The sequence below is a fragment of the Ascaphus truei genome, chromosome 3 (genome assembly GCF_040206685.1).
Source record: "Ascaphus truei isolate aAscTru1 chromosome 3, aAscTru1.hap1, whole genome shotgun sequence".
NCBI lineage: Eukaryota > Metazoa > Chordata > Amphibia > Anura > Ascaphidae > Ascaphus > Ascaphus truei.
The window spans coordinates 193,104,209-193,117,952 of record NC_134485.1 but is presented as its reverse complement, the minus strand read 5'-3'; the positions used below and the strand labels follow the sequence as shown (position 1 = coordinate 193,117,952).

General features: G+C 42.5%; 1 protein-coding gene across 4 annotated transcripts in view; it reads left to right on the top strand.

Annotated features, from left to right (window-relative positions):
* Nucleotides 1-13,744, top strand: part of POR (cytochrome p450 oxidoreductase) — a 72,284-nt gene that overhangs the window by 40,804 nt on the left and 17,736 nt on the right. For 3 of the 4 annotated variants that reach the window (XM_075589859.1, XM_075589860.1, XM_075589857.1), the window contains exons 3-6: nt 6,322-6,370; nt 6,982-7,110; nt 12,323-12,472; nt 12,911-13,035. In XM_075589859.1, coding sequence (XP_075445974.1) covers nt 6,322-6,370; nt 6,982-7,110; nt 12,323-12,472; nt 12,911-13,035 — 453 coding nt within the window. Of the gene's footprint in view, nt 1-3,926; nt 4,307-6,321; nt 6,371-6,981; nt 7,111-12,322; nt 12,473-12,910; nt 13,036-13,744 lie in introns of those variants that run through there. The other variant, XM_075589861.1, reaches the window with a different exon arrangement.

The window sequence follows — 13,744 nt, the reverse complement described above, 5'->3', positions numbered from 1 at the left end:
AATATCTTGCACTGTTGGGAAAGTGGGCTAAAGCCTGCTATAGAAATCAAAGGATGCTCATTATATTAAAACTAATTAAAAATGGCATTAAAAGTTGAATTTGAAAAAAATGCTGCAGTAAATATTGTCTAGTACTACAGAACTGACTTTTTTTTTTTTTTTTAAAGACATTGCTTGCTTGGATTGCCTTGCTGCACTTGTTTCTATATTCTACATTTGACTTACCTTTTTTTAATGAATACTAATTACCTAAGCTGCCGATTTTGATTGATTGGTTCTCGCGGTATCGAACAGCAAATATACCTGCTTCCCCTGGTTCACATAATGCCTGCCTTTCAGTTTCAAGGTAACATTATTGTTAGTTTGCAGCTCAGACCGTCTCCTGATGGAAACATTGGCAACGATCTCGCCAACAGGAAAGTGTTACACAGATCTTGCACTACTGGGAAAGTGGGATAAAACCTGCTATAGAAATCAAAGGATGTCCGTATATTAACTCATTAAAAATGGCATTGAGTTGATTCCAACTCCCCCCCGCCCGCACCTAAGCCCAATGCTACGAATTGTGAACCAATTCAATGTTAACCCTGAAGGATTCCACTGTTAATATATTAATCGATGATAAAATGAGTCGGCAAGTGTATGAGAAGGCACATGTCTCAAATGAACCTTCATCCCATATCTACGGACATGTGAGAACAATAAGCTTAACATGTTACAGGTGTGCATGAAATACATTTCAGGGCTTCCGGAGACTCGTATCCATGATCTGGGACAACCAGTGATCCATGGGCCACAGAATCAAAATCACTTGAATTTCTTAGAGCGATGGTTCTTGAAGCGTGCTTTGCTAAAAAAAAAAAAAAACTATAGTTATTGTGATCAAAACTGTATCCCACTTCTCAGTTCAAAAATAAAAATAAACACATTTGAGATTTATTTTATTTTGAGCAGCACCTGTTGGTCTCCATTTCACACTCACCTCAATTTTTGTGCAGTAGGTGAATGAATTGAAACCTATGACGTGTGTGTGTGTGTGTGTGTGTGTGTGTATTCTATCTTTCTCTCGGGTTGTCTTACATGTTTTGGACTTTTCTTTCTCTCGCTGTCTTGCTCTTCTAAGCTTGAACTGCTAATAAATAGGGCAGTCGTGTTTCGAAGTGTCTCTCTGTCATCCCACTCCCATAGCAACGCTCAGCCATGGTCTCTTGTGCCTGCTTTCTTGCAGCCTGCAGCGAACGGGAAGGCTCTCTGCATGTTGCTGTTGGAGGAACACTTGCAGGTCCCTCTGTGGCTGTCCTTGTGTAGCCGCCATTGCAAGTAATTATCCCCCCAAACCCATTTTGCACACAGCTCTGCGGTGCACCAGCAGCGAGCCGTATTTGAATTCCAAAACGAAGAAAGGTTGGCGCATCTTTACAAGCACATTTTCAGTGCGCACTTGTTTTATTTTGACCCCAGATTTCCTTTGATACTCATTCCAGTGACGTCACTGCAGTAATCGGTATAATAGCATGTACACGGAGTTCATCCTGTGCTTCTCCAGCCAAAACATCTGCTATTGGCTATTGCTATTTAAAAAAAACCACAGTAAGGGAGTTCATTTTGTTTTGCTAAAACTCTGAAAACAGATGTGACGATATAATCCGCCTCCCCCCCCCCACACAAATGTAAAACTCCCAACAGGAAACAATTGACTTGCCTGGTTCTGTGGACATTGGATAATTGGGGTTTCTTTTGATCTGGAACCCTATAACGCAGTGGTTACCAACTCCACTCCTCAAGGACCCCAACAGTTCAGGTTTTAAGAATATCCTCACATTAGCCCAGGTGGCTCAATCATTTTGACCGAACCACCTCTGCTCGAGCAGGGATATCCTTAAACCAGGGGGGGGGGGGGGCTGTGATTGTACCAGATATCGAATTGAGATTTTGTTTTTCACAGGGGACGGCCTCATCACATGATTTGCACGGTCAATCACAGTGCAACTTAGATACACAGACACACACGTGGTGTGTCTGTGTGTCTGTGTGTCTGTGTGTCTGTGTGTCTGTGTGTCTGTGTGTCTGTGTGTCTGTGTGTCTGTGTGTCTGTGTGTCTGTGTGTCTGTGTGTCTGTGTGTCTGTGTGTCGCTTCTGCCTGCACATGTATCTCATCACGGATCGCTCTGCAGTTTCTGGTATAATTGAGGACTGAAGTTGGGAGGTTGTGTGTCTGTGTGTCTGTGTGTCTGTGTGTCTGTGTGTCTGTGTGTCTGTGTGTCTGTGTGTCTGTGTGTCTGTGTGTCTGTGTCGTATTAATCCAGTATTTCTTCATCTCTTAACCTAGCCCTAACTTTCCTATGACCAACAATAAGAAGGTTGCTTGATTGGGCAGCCACACGATGTTGTCCAGGCACCGTGATATCACATAAAAGGGAGGGGCTTGGGCAGGGGTGGGCAACTTCATTCCTCCAGAGCCAGCAGGTCAGGCTTTCCCTGCAAGACTGAGCCACCTGTGAAGCTGGGATAGCCTGAAAACCTGACCTGTTGGCCCTTGAGGACTAGAGTTAGAGGAAATTACCACTTGATTTGTTTTAATGCATACACTTAAAAAATATTACACTTCCGTTCAGTTTGGCCCTTGGAGGGGCTTGGTAGTTTGTAGTTTTTTTTTTGTTTTTTTTCCCCCTGTGTGCTCATTTGCATGTAATTTCCCAGAATCCTGCAGTGGAAGCACTGTATGCTAAGAGCTAATGGTGAAAGCAGGGTTGCAGATACATGTGACAGTGCTCACAGGTGATATTTTTTATGTACGGTCATTTTTTCTTAAAGGAGAAATTAAAGCAATATCCTACATGTGTGTTTTTATTTATTTTTTAATCTGTTCTGTAGTATTAGAATATAATATATATCTATTATATCTATTATAATAGATATAATAGATATATCTATTATAGATATATAATAGATATATAATTTTTTTTTTTCCCCCAACTTTTAATGCCATTTTTTATGCGTTTTAATATACTGAGCATCCTGTGATTTCTATAGCAGGTTTTAGCCCACCTCCCCAGCAGTGCTAGATCTGTGTAACACTTTCCTGTTTTGTTATAATTTGTTGCCAATATTCCCAGCAGTTTGAGCTGCAAACTAGAACAAAAGATAATGATACCGTAGAAATATAAGAATATGTTGTAGCTGCTGAGTTACCGATTGGCTGCTTTTCAGTTTCAAATCAATCCTTCATTTAGTGAACCCTGGGAAGCAGAATTCTGCTGATCGATCACGGGAGAACGAATCGATCAGCAGTTTATGCAATTAGTTTTCACTCAAAGTAATCAAAGGCGGCATATATTAAAACAGTTTATTTTTTTGTTTTTAAATTGGATTGCCTCTTTAATATGTACTGTATAAACGTTATATTCTGTCTTTGATCTATGGACCTTCAGTTGCTTCCTCTGTCACTGAAGGGGTTAACCCACCTATTAAAACCCTATATAGTGATTTTTTTTAAAAATTCTTTTTATTTAAAGGTTGTATTTCAATGGGTTGCCAGAAAGTGGTCTTGCACGGCATGTCTGTCATACGCTTGCCCTCACTGACCTTTTCGGCACTCTTCTCCACCAACCTCCTAGCTGGCACAGCAGGCCTGCGAGGCAGGGAGACGGTCAGTGTGTGTGAGTGGGGAGCAACGTGTGTGCTAGTGGGAAGCGAGACAAGGATCCAGTCTGTGATACAAAACAGTTTCCCGGGAAACCAGATGGTGGCGGAAGGAAGGGGAGTGTGGGTTTACTTGTTCCACACAGATAAAGAGCGAGAAGAGGAAGAAAGGAGGAGGGGGGCGTGGGGGGGGGGGGGGAGGAGAGGGGAGAGCTAAGAAGCAGGGGACCCTGGGATCTTTCATTCTCCCTTCCCATTCCTTTCTCATTCTTGCCAGATGTGAAAAATTCTTTTTGCTTTTCATTATTTATTTGCTTTTCCTCTCAAAAGCCGCTCACGGCTGCATGAGAAGTCACCGAGTCCCCAAGAGAGGTGTGTTGGTCAGTGGTGGGGGGGAGAGACAAACTTGGAGGTAGCTGCCTCAATGATCGGCTCCCTGTTGCGGGCTGCTCTTCTCTTTCATGCTGGACACGCTGTTAGCATTTGATCCTGGCTGCTCCTCGAACCGCAGGATGAAAAGACTTTGGGGAAGACTATTACCTGCGGCTGACGTCCTAAATCCCTCAGGGTAGCCGTAAAACCCACTGCTTGTTGTGGCTTGAGAGAGGGGTAAAAAGATGGGGTGTATCAGCTCTGTCCCACAAGAGGACACCACCCTGGGCAGGTCAGTTAAACTCTGTGGTAGGACCGTAAGCTCTTTTGATGTGATTTTGGCCCTTGCGTCTCTTTGCAAGCTATCTGTGCATGAGTGGGAGAGCGGGCTGTGGGGGGTGGGGGGAGAGACTGATTCAGCTGAGAAAGTTGGACTGAGGGAAACTTTCTTGGTTTTGTTTCCAAAGTTGTTTGAACTTGCTGCTCGTGAGAACATGAGGCTCATGTTTCCTCTCTTGGGGAGTCCGGCTCAGACATGCTTTTTTTCCCCCCCTCTTTCTTTTCCCCCAAAGCAGTCAATTTCTTTAGCATAATTCTCTTCTAAAACTGCACTTTAAGACAAAAAGCAGAATTTCTTTTGTGTGAAACATTTGGGGGAAAAATCATGCTAAAGAGGCTGACTCTCGGCAACTGCTTTGACATATACAATGAAAATTAACCTTTCGCTGCTAGATGAGCCTGAAATGCATTGTGCAGTGAAAGGGTTAAGAAAAGGGGTTGCAAATAATGTTCTGGACACAGTACCGCCACTTCTTTTTTTTTTTTTTTACGCATTGATGGACCCTTGGTCCCAGGACAGTGCGCACACCAGGTCTGGTGCTCTTGTTCTAGCACAGTGACTGCATTGAGGGGCCAGCTGTGTAGAATGTAGTGTCTTCTTCTCACAGTATCAAGGACAGAGTGAGCAGGCCAGGAGTCGGGAGCTTCACCCTGCACAGATCTGCCCTGGTAGGCATATGACTAATAAGTCTATATATTGCCACACCATTCTTTATACAAGTTCTTTGGGGAGTAGACTCTTTATGCTGGTGCTTTACTGGGAATGCTGTTCTTCCTGTGTTACCGGCATTCATCTATATAGTCCAGTGGTTGTATGTTTTATAATGTAAAGGTTTTTGTATAGGGCCGGTACTGTGCATGTATAAAGTTTTGCACGGTTTTTTCTTTTATTTTTTGTTTACAGCATAACCTCAACCAAGAACATATTCTCCCTATCTTTTCTTATTGCATAAACCTCTTTGATAAATATAAAACTTTGTGGGCCAATCAACCAGAGTTGTTCATAGATGAAATTCTAGTGTACAGACCTTTCAAAACCTTATAGGTTTCTTCAAGTGTATTGAGTACACTCAAAGGCCTCGAACATAGTCCAGGCGGCAAGGCGCGCGACCAAAAGCGTGATGTCACGTGCACGCCTGTACTTGGCAAGATTCGTGGCCTGCATGTTTGCGTGATGGGGGTGGGGGAGGGCGTGGCCGTGACATCAAGGAGCTGGAGCAAACTGCTCACATGACCCGGTCGTCGCACGGGAAATGTAAACTTTGTTGTAACGCCAAGCACCGGTCTCCCCGTCGCGCTTGTGCATGCGCACTATAGACAAACACATTGGGGCCCTAGTGCTTGTTTTTGGCACGAGCTACGTCGTTCGTGCCGTCTCCTGCAATATAGACGCAGCCAAAGAATGAAACCTATGAGGTTATGTAAGGCCTGTACACTATAATTTAATCTATGAACAATTCAAATGTTGGTCTTTTAATAAGTATTACAACCTACATCGTATCTGTTTTTCTTCACGACACGGCTACTAGAAATTCAACGTGGGTGCAAAAAATGATTGTACAATGTTTATAATAATTCTACAATCCTCATCAAGAACCGCACCACTGCTTTATTAAATGTCTCTTGATTTTATCATCTCGAGACTCTCCAAACTAACTTGAATGGTTCCTTATGGGTTTTTTGTATTGATCGATTTAGCATTAGATCTGTATAAAATAAGAATTTAAAATGTCATACAGCCATTCTTCTAGCCCAGTAATTGTACATGTTTAGTAGTTATCGGGTATAGAACTTACGTTTCTGACTATGAACTTGCTGTTGATAAAACGACGGTCCTTGGGAACTATATAATGTACATGGTCGCATAGATGGCTTTTCCTTGTGGTAAGTAGGTTGAGACACTACATTAAGGACACACCGCAGAGAGTGAGAGCACTTTGGTCATTCATATTCGGTGTTCTTTTGCAGGACTTCCTCTATCCGGGAAAGCAGCTTTGTGGAAAAAATGAAAAAGACGGTGAGTTGCTTGGTACTAATGGCACTATGGCATTGCCGCTTTCTTATTCTTTCTTGTTGGTGGGGTTTTATGATCTCCTGGTGAGGCCTGCAGTTTGTGGCACAGCCCAGTAATTCATTGCCTAGTAGTGCATTTTGCCGCAGCAGTGCCACTAACTGTTCCCCTCAAACATCTTGTATCTAGTAATTCATTCTTGAATCTTTCAACGATTCTCTCATTTCGGTGATACATTTTAATGCAAAAATCATGAGCTTACATGCTTCCAGGAAGGCCAGCAATAAATGAGAGCACGGCTCCATATCCTTTTGGCAACTAAAGACCAGAACGTTCTCATTTTGCATTATTATAATCCACTTATCACAGAATCATGTGAGGGATGAAGTTTAGACTTAATGTTTCTAACTTTTCTTGGCATTTTCCATCCCACTGTTTAACTTCTGGATACATTTGAAGAAGCTGTTGTATATACAGTGTGTGTGTATAATGGGTAATATGGAATGTGTGTTATCTGGGGGAGGTAGGTGTGTGTGAGCTGGTGGAACATTTACCCTTTCAAATGTGTTCCAGTAAGATAATTAAAGACAATCTGTTCCTCTTTCTTTCTCAACCAGGGGAAAAACATAGTGGTGCTTTATGGCTCTCAGACAGGAACAGGGGAAGAATTCGCCAACAGACTCGCCAAGGACGCTCACCGTTACGGCATGCGTGGAATGTCGGCTGACCCAGAGGAGTATGACATGGTGAGAAGGGTCCGTTGTGTAGTGGCTGGGTTATACCGGCGGGGTGTTTGTACACAGCAGCCCTGCTATGGCCTTAGAATTCTAATCTGCAGCTACTCGACTAGTACAGTACAATTCCAGTACCCGACGTGGTTCTCTCCAAGTGCAGGTTCTTTGCAGGCTATGACGCGTCAGTGGACCAACATGGCTGCTCTTCATTGACGCGAGGTTTCAAAAGTCGGTCACATCTAGAGCAAGGACTTGTAATGTATTATTGTAGAGATTTTGAGAGATTTTCAAAAGTTTAACAATGGGTAGCTTGGTGGTAAAAACACTGCTTTTAAAGCCGGTCATCCTGGTTTCCAGTGTCGGCTGTTGGTCTTCAGCAAATAAGGTGATCTTCAGGTACAAAAACTAGGTTGTAAACCTTTTTGGACAGGGATAGAGACTCTTTACTGTGGGTGCACTCCTATGAGCTAGGCTACTAACAGAGGATACCAGTAAGAGGTTACTAGAGACCTCTTGATGCCAAAGAAACAATCTGGATGTGGTGGAGTGAAGTCCTGTGTAAGAAATGTGAAATTGCTATACCTTGAAAGATATACAGTGATATACAGTCTGGAACCAGGTGGCACGAAGATGCATGTTATATATATAATGTGCCTATGTGGGTACAGATAGGGGGGCTGGGTTGAACAGGGACTAATTTTAATTTTTAATTTTTTTTATAATATATCGATAGGAATCCTACTCACAATAAAAAAAAATACATGTATATCTAGATCAGAAACAAGGGCTGCACACACTGTGTAGAATGCTTAACATGGCAGTCATGGTGCACGGTGAAGAGATTAAACAATAGTCAGTAATGGTTTGCAAACCATTGCCAGTGCGACCCAATAAATCATTTTGACCTTTGTGTCGGTGTTTTTGATCACTTGTGACCATTACAGTGAGTGTGCGTATATTTTCCGGCACACTTGGGGTTAACAAAGTATATTTATTGCTGTGATATACTTTATTGTTAACCCCAAGTGTGTTGCATCTTTCTGCATTGCTGTATAGCAAATGAAAATATAATTTATGAGCACATTCCTATCTCTCGGACAGGTCTGCAACCCTACTTTTCACCGTGCCTTTTTACCCCTGCCTGCTCTCCTCTGCACCTCGCCCCCCCCCCCCCCCCCCGCTAGACCCCGGCATCAAATGACGCGCGGGTTCATGTGACGTTACGTTGCCATGGTGGCCCCTCTGCGTCATTTTACACCGGGTTACCAGGACGACGCAACGCTGGAAGGGAAGGTAATTGGGTTATAGAGGCCTCGTGCGGTCCCCCGGCATTTCATTTAAATGCCTGGAGGGAGAGCACGGGACCTCTGTAACTGCCGCGCCCCCCCAGTTTGCGCACCGCTGTTCTAGCACACAGTGCTTTCACTGCAGCAAGGGATTCTGGGAAATTACATGCAAATGAGCACCGTGTCTCTTTTTGCTTCAAATCCATTTTGCTATGGACCCAAATAAGCTTGTGCTTCCCGCATTAAAAAACACACACATATATACACACACATATATACACACACACACACACACACACACACACACACACACACACACACACACACACACACACACACACACACACACACACACACTTCTGACACCTTGGCTGTACTCGCATTAAAGCATGCCCTACCACACCGTCATGTATATCTATCACTGTGCCAGGTCTCCTCCTGCGCAGTGTCCGTCCATGTAGGTGCAGACTTGCTGGCGCAAGATATATATTCGTTGTATAATTCTAGATATAGTGCACCATGAGGAGTTTGTTTGTTTGCGCGTTTCTAGGTGCAATGTGGAGAAAGGAGGATTTTTCCTAAGAAGCTGCACCTGGTATCACTACAACCACAGCATCTGACGAATATCTTGACATTTTCCACTTGCTGTTTTTAACAAGCTAGTTTAATCTTAACGGACTTCTACTATTTTGAAATACTTCACTAACGGCCATCATCCAGGGGCGTATATTTAGTTACAGTATCTAGTTAATGTTATTATTTTTATTATTATTGGTTTAACTTGCACTCGCTATTCTTGTGGATTTACATTTTCTTTTTGAACCTCTTAACATGTTCTGTTTTTCATTTATGTATTTTTAGTCAATTCTATTTTCCGTATTTTCCATTTTTTTCATATTCTTCTTTACCTCCCACTAGTTTTAATTGGTCTAAATTGGTTTTCCCAGTCGTCCTAGGTTATATTGAGGCGTGTGTGTCTACATCTAAAAGTTATAAATGGTGGTCCAATGGCCGGTATCACAAACCTTAACGTACATCATTTTTGATGGCTGACCCTTACAAGTCTGACTACTTTCCCACATAGAACCAATAGGGCAATTACTCCTGCAAGGGTGGCTGTTTGAGGGGTTAAAAACAACAGGTGACAAAAACATGTATGATGGCCCGCGATGAACTTTCATCACGTGGCAGGCACCATGAAGTGTAAGGTGCTTTCACAGCGGCGTTTACAAGAGTACAGAGGTGAGAAAAAGCTTGTGAACCCCTTAGGATTTTCACATATTTCAAACCTAAAATGTTATTAGATCTTAATCTAAGTCCTAATAATAGATGAAGACAAGCTGATGAAACAAATGACACAAAAACATGATACTTTTTCCACATTTATTTATCCACAAATGATTTAGCATTCAATATTCATGTGTGAAAAAGTATGTGGACCTTTAGATTCAGTGCCTGGTGGCGCCCCCTTGAGCAGCAATGACCAACTAAGCGTTTCCTATAACTGCTGGTCAGTCTCTCACATCGGTTTTGAGGCATTCCCCCTTACAGAACTGCTTCAACTCAGTGACATTTCAGGGCTTCCTTGTATGGACAGCTTGTTTGTAGGGGGTTTGATCCGGACTTTCACTTGGCCATTATAAAATGCAGAATTTCTTCCTCTGCAGTCATTCTTTTGTTGTTCTACTTGCGTGTTTAGGATCAAGGTCTTGCTGCATGACCCACTTTCGCTTCAGTTCACAGACTGCTGGCCTGACATTCTCCTCTAGATCCTTCTAATACAATGCCGAATTCATGGTTGTGTCAATGATGGAAAGCCACTGAGGTGCCGAGGCAGCAAAGCAGCTCCGAACCATCACTCCTATCACCATACTTGATGGTTGGGATGAGGTTCTTCTTTTTCGAACGCAGTGTTTTGGTTTTCACCAAACATATAATTTCTCATTGAGGCCTAAAAGTTCTACCTTTTTGATTCGTCTGTACAGAGAACATTGTTCCAGACATCTTGTGGATCATCTATGTGCTCTTTGGCAAACTTCAGACGGGCAGCCTTTTTAGAGAGCACTGGCTATCCTTCCATTAACACCATTCTTGTTCAGTCTTTTTCTGATAGTTGAGGCATGAACACTCACATTAGCCAAGGTGAGAGTGGCATGCAGATCCTTGGATGTTACTCTGGGACTTCCTGGATGATTTGCCGGTTTGTTCTTGGAGAGATTTTGGTAGGACACGACCACTCCTAGGTATAGTGACACTAGTCTTGAACTTTCTCAATTTGTAGCATCAACAACTGTTCTGCGGTCCTCAAATTTCTTTTGATTGTGGCATGACTTGTTTCCACACACCTTTATGGTGAAGACCAAACTCGCACAGTTTCTGATCTTTATATAGGGTGGGGCCTCCCGAACTTACACCTGAAGATCTACCTAATTATTTAAACACCTGATTATAATTATCCCCTTTTAATTTAGCTGATAAAACCAGGGTTTCACTTTTGCACATACCCTGATTTTTAATTACTCCTTGTTTGTCCAAGTCATACATCATTTTGTTTCCAAAGATATGGAGTTGATTATTATAAAACCTATTGGATATTTAAGAAAAGACAGGTTTTGATTCAAGAAGGTGATCATAGAAAAACTATGGCATTTCCGTATTTGTCATTGGGGTTCACAAACTTTTTTTGTGTAACATTTTTTTTTGTGGGTTGTAACCTACAAAACCTGTTCCTGTTTTTTTTTTCTCGTGCTCCTTCACATTGAATCTGCTTCTGATCCCTTCTCCACGACCTGATGATGCTGTGCAAGTCTGCCACGATCATTTTGCCCTATACTGGTACTTCCCTTGTCTGTGCAGCCAGAGTCTGCTACCAGTAAATCTCAATGTGGAAATGTCTGGGCTTGTTGTGTCTCTCGCTGCATCTTTAATCAATTACTGCATTCCTCACAATGCAAACAAACATGGCTGTGCATGCAAAGAGCGGGGCTGATTAAGAGCAGTCACAAAGCTTTGGTGGTCTCTGTGTTCTCCTTACCAATCATGGGAGAGAGAGAGGTAATTGGACAATGAAATGCAGACTCTTAACTAGAGACACATTCCTACATCCCATTCATAGCAACCGATTACCACCCCAGGGGCAGAAGAGCCTACAACACATTGAGCCTTATTCTTTTAAGTGCAATAGAGCAGATTTGACACTACCGCATAGAAAGCCCCATTGAATTCCCTGGATCTGCCCTAACGCGCTTTACAGAATAAGTGCCATTGACTTTAAGGCTCATGTGTTCAGTCTTTGGATCTGTAGATCAACAAGTACAGAACTCAGTGTGACATTGTTCTCCCAGTTAACACAGTTTATACTGTGTTAACGCAGAATGTCACAGGGATTCCATAGGATTCAATGGCAGCGTAGGTGCAGAAAGTCCCAATATATCCCACGATATGGTGTTGCAGGAGGGCATTAAAGCCTACTACATTTGCACATTGGTTCTTCCAACTAGTTTTCCAAAGGGGCCAGATGGTAATATTACTAGCAGGATGCCCGGAACAATATTGTAAAAGCATTGCTGCAGCCTCTGGCAATGAAACAGTTAACGTGACTTACAGTGGGGGGGGGGAAACGGCAGCCAGCCCAAAAATCCTGTCCTTGGCTGCAGGATTTGAATTGAATCAAGAGTAGATTAATGTAGTTGACTGGTTCCAAAAAGTACATGTATGTAGCTTTGCTCACTGAGCATTGCTTATTTAAAGAAAGAAAGAAAATGTGTTATTTTTTCCTCATCTTTATATTTAATAACTTTTGACAATGTAACTAGCTTCTACTTGAATACTGGGACACCATCTCTCAATCAAGGTTCATAAATCACCAGTACCGCAAAAACGTATACAGGTCTTTAGATAATTTGCCAAAAACGAATGATTCTTTTGCTTCTTTGCAGTCGGATCTCGGACGCCTCAGTGAAATCGAGAACTCGCTCGCTATATTCTGCATGGCCACTTACGGCGAGGGCGACCCCACAGACAACGCTCAGGATTTTTACGACTGGTTGCAGGAGGCTGATGTTGACCTCTCCGGCCTTAATTTTGCAGTGAGTACCACCGACTCGTTGCGCCTTCCTGGGAACCACGGTCTGATGCGACTCCTTCATTGCAAAATATCTTCTGGGTAGCAACACCTTTTTTTCACCAATTGACGGAAAACAAATACAACTTTCATTGCTACTAAGGAGCTTACACAGACCCAGAGTTAGATTATGTACACGTTTTGTTCTCATTGGGGAACAAGGATAATTTATAATATAGTTTCAGTTTGTTTGTGTTTGAGCTGCTGTTTTCTTTATCCATTACTGTTATTGTGAGGTGAGTTTTGCTGCTTTTTTCTGCATACAGTACTATAATTAATTTAAAAAATGTTGGCCATTAATAGCTGTGGACCACTCCAGCAGTGGAAGGGGTAAAAATGGTCACAATGGTTTATTTTCAGTCTGGTCACTTACCATTGGCGGTTTCGGTTGTTAATCTTTCAGGTCTTTGGCCTTGGAAACAAGACTTATGAGCATTTTAACGCTATGGGGAAGTACGTGGACAAAAGACTTGAAGAGTTGGGAGCAGAACGTATCTTTGAGCTGGGAATGGGAGACGACGATGGCAAGTGAGTTGAATATAAAGCCAGACATATTAGTGAACAGCTAATCTGTATCATTCATATAAATGTAAATGGATGATCCAAGGCACTACAGAATTTTTAAAGGGATTTATTATGTCAAAATAGGACAACGTTTCGACCTACTCAGAGGTCTTTATCAAGCGACAAGCATACCAAAACAAAGTGTGTGTGTGTGTGTGTGTTTTTTTCCACAATTGTGTGAAAGAGGCTAAACAATCATCCCCGGTCATCCCACGTGAATCCAATCATTTCTCTCCTCGACCAACGCTTGCGAGTGTTCGAGGCCAATCAGAGTCGACGGAGGAACGTGATGTCACTAGGACTGGAGCTAATGCATGCATTCATCGGAATGCAGAAGAGGTGGAGAGAAGTGATTGGATTCACGTGGGATGACCGGGGTTGATTGATTTGCCTCTCTCACATAATTGTGGGAATATCTATATCTATATCGCTTTAATGCTTTGGTATGCCAGTCACTTGATAAAGACCTCTGAATAGGTCGAAACGTTGTGCTATTCTGACATAATAAATCCATTTAAAAAATCCGTAGTGCCTTGGATCATCCATTCATATTTATGCCCAGGATTTGGGTAGACAGGTTTTCCCTGTCCCAGGAGCACTGGGATAAAACTGCAAGTATTTTGCTTATTTTTATGTATTTACTAGGTATGCAGCACTTCAACCTTTTTGTATT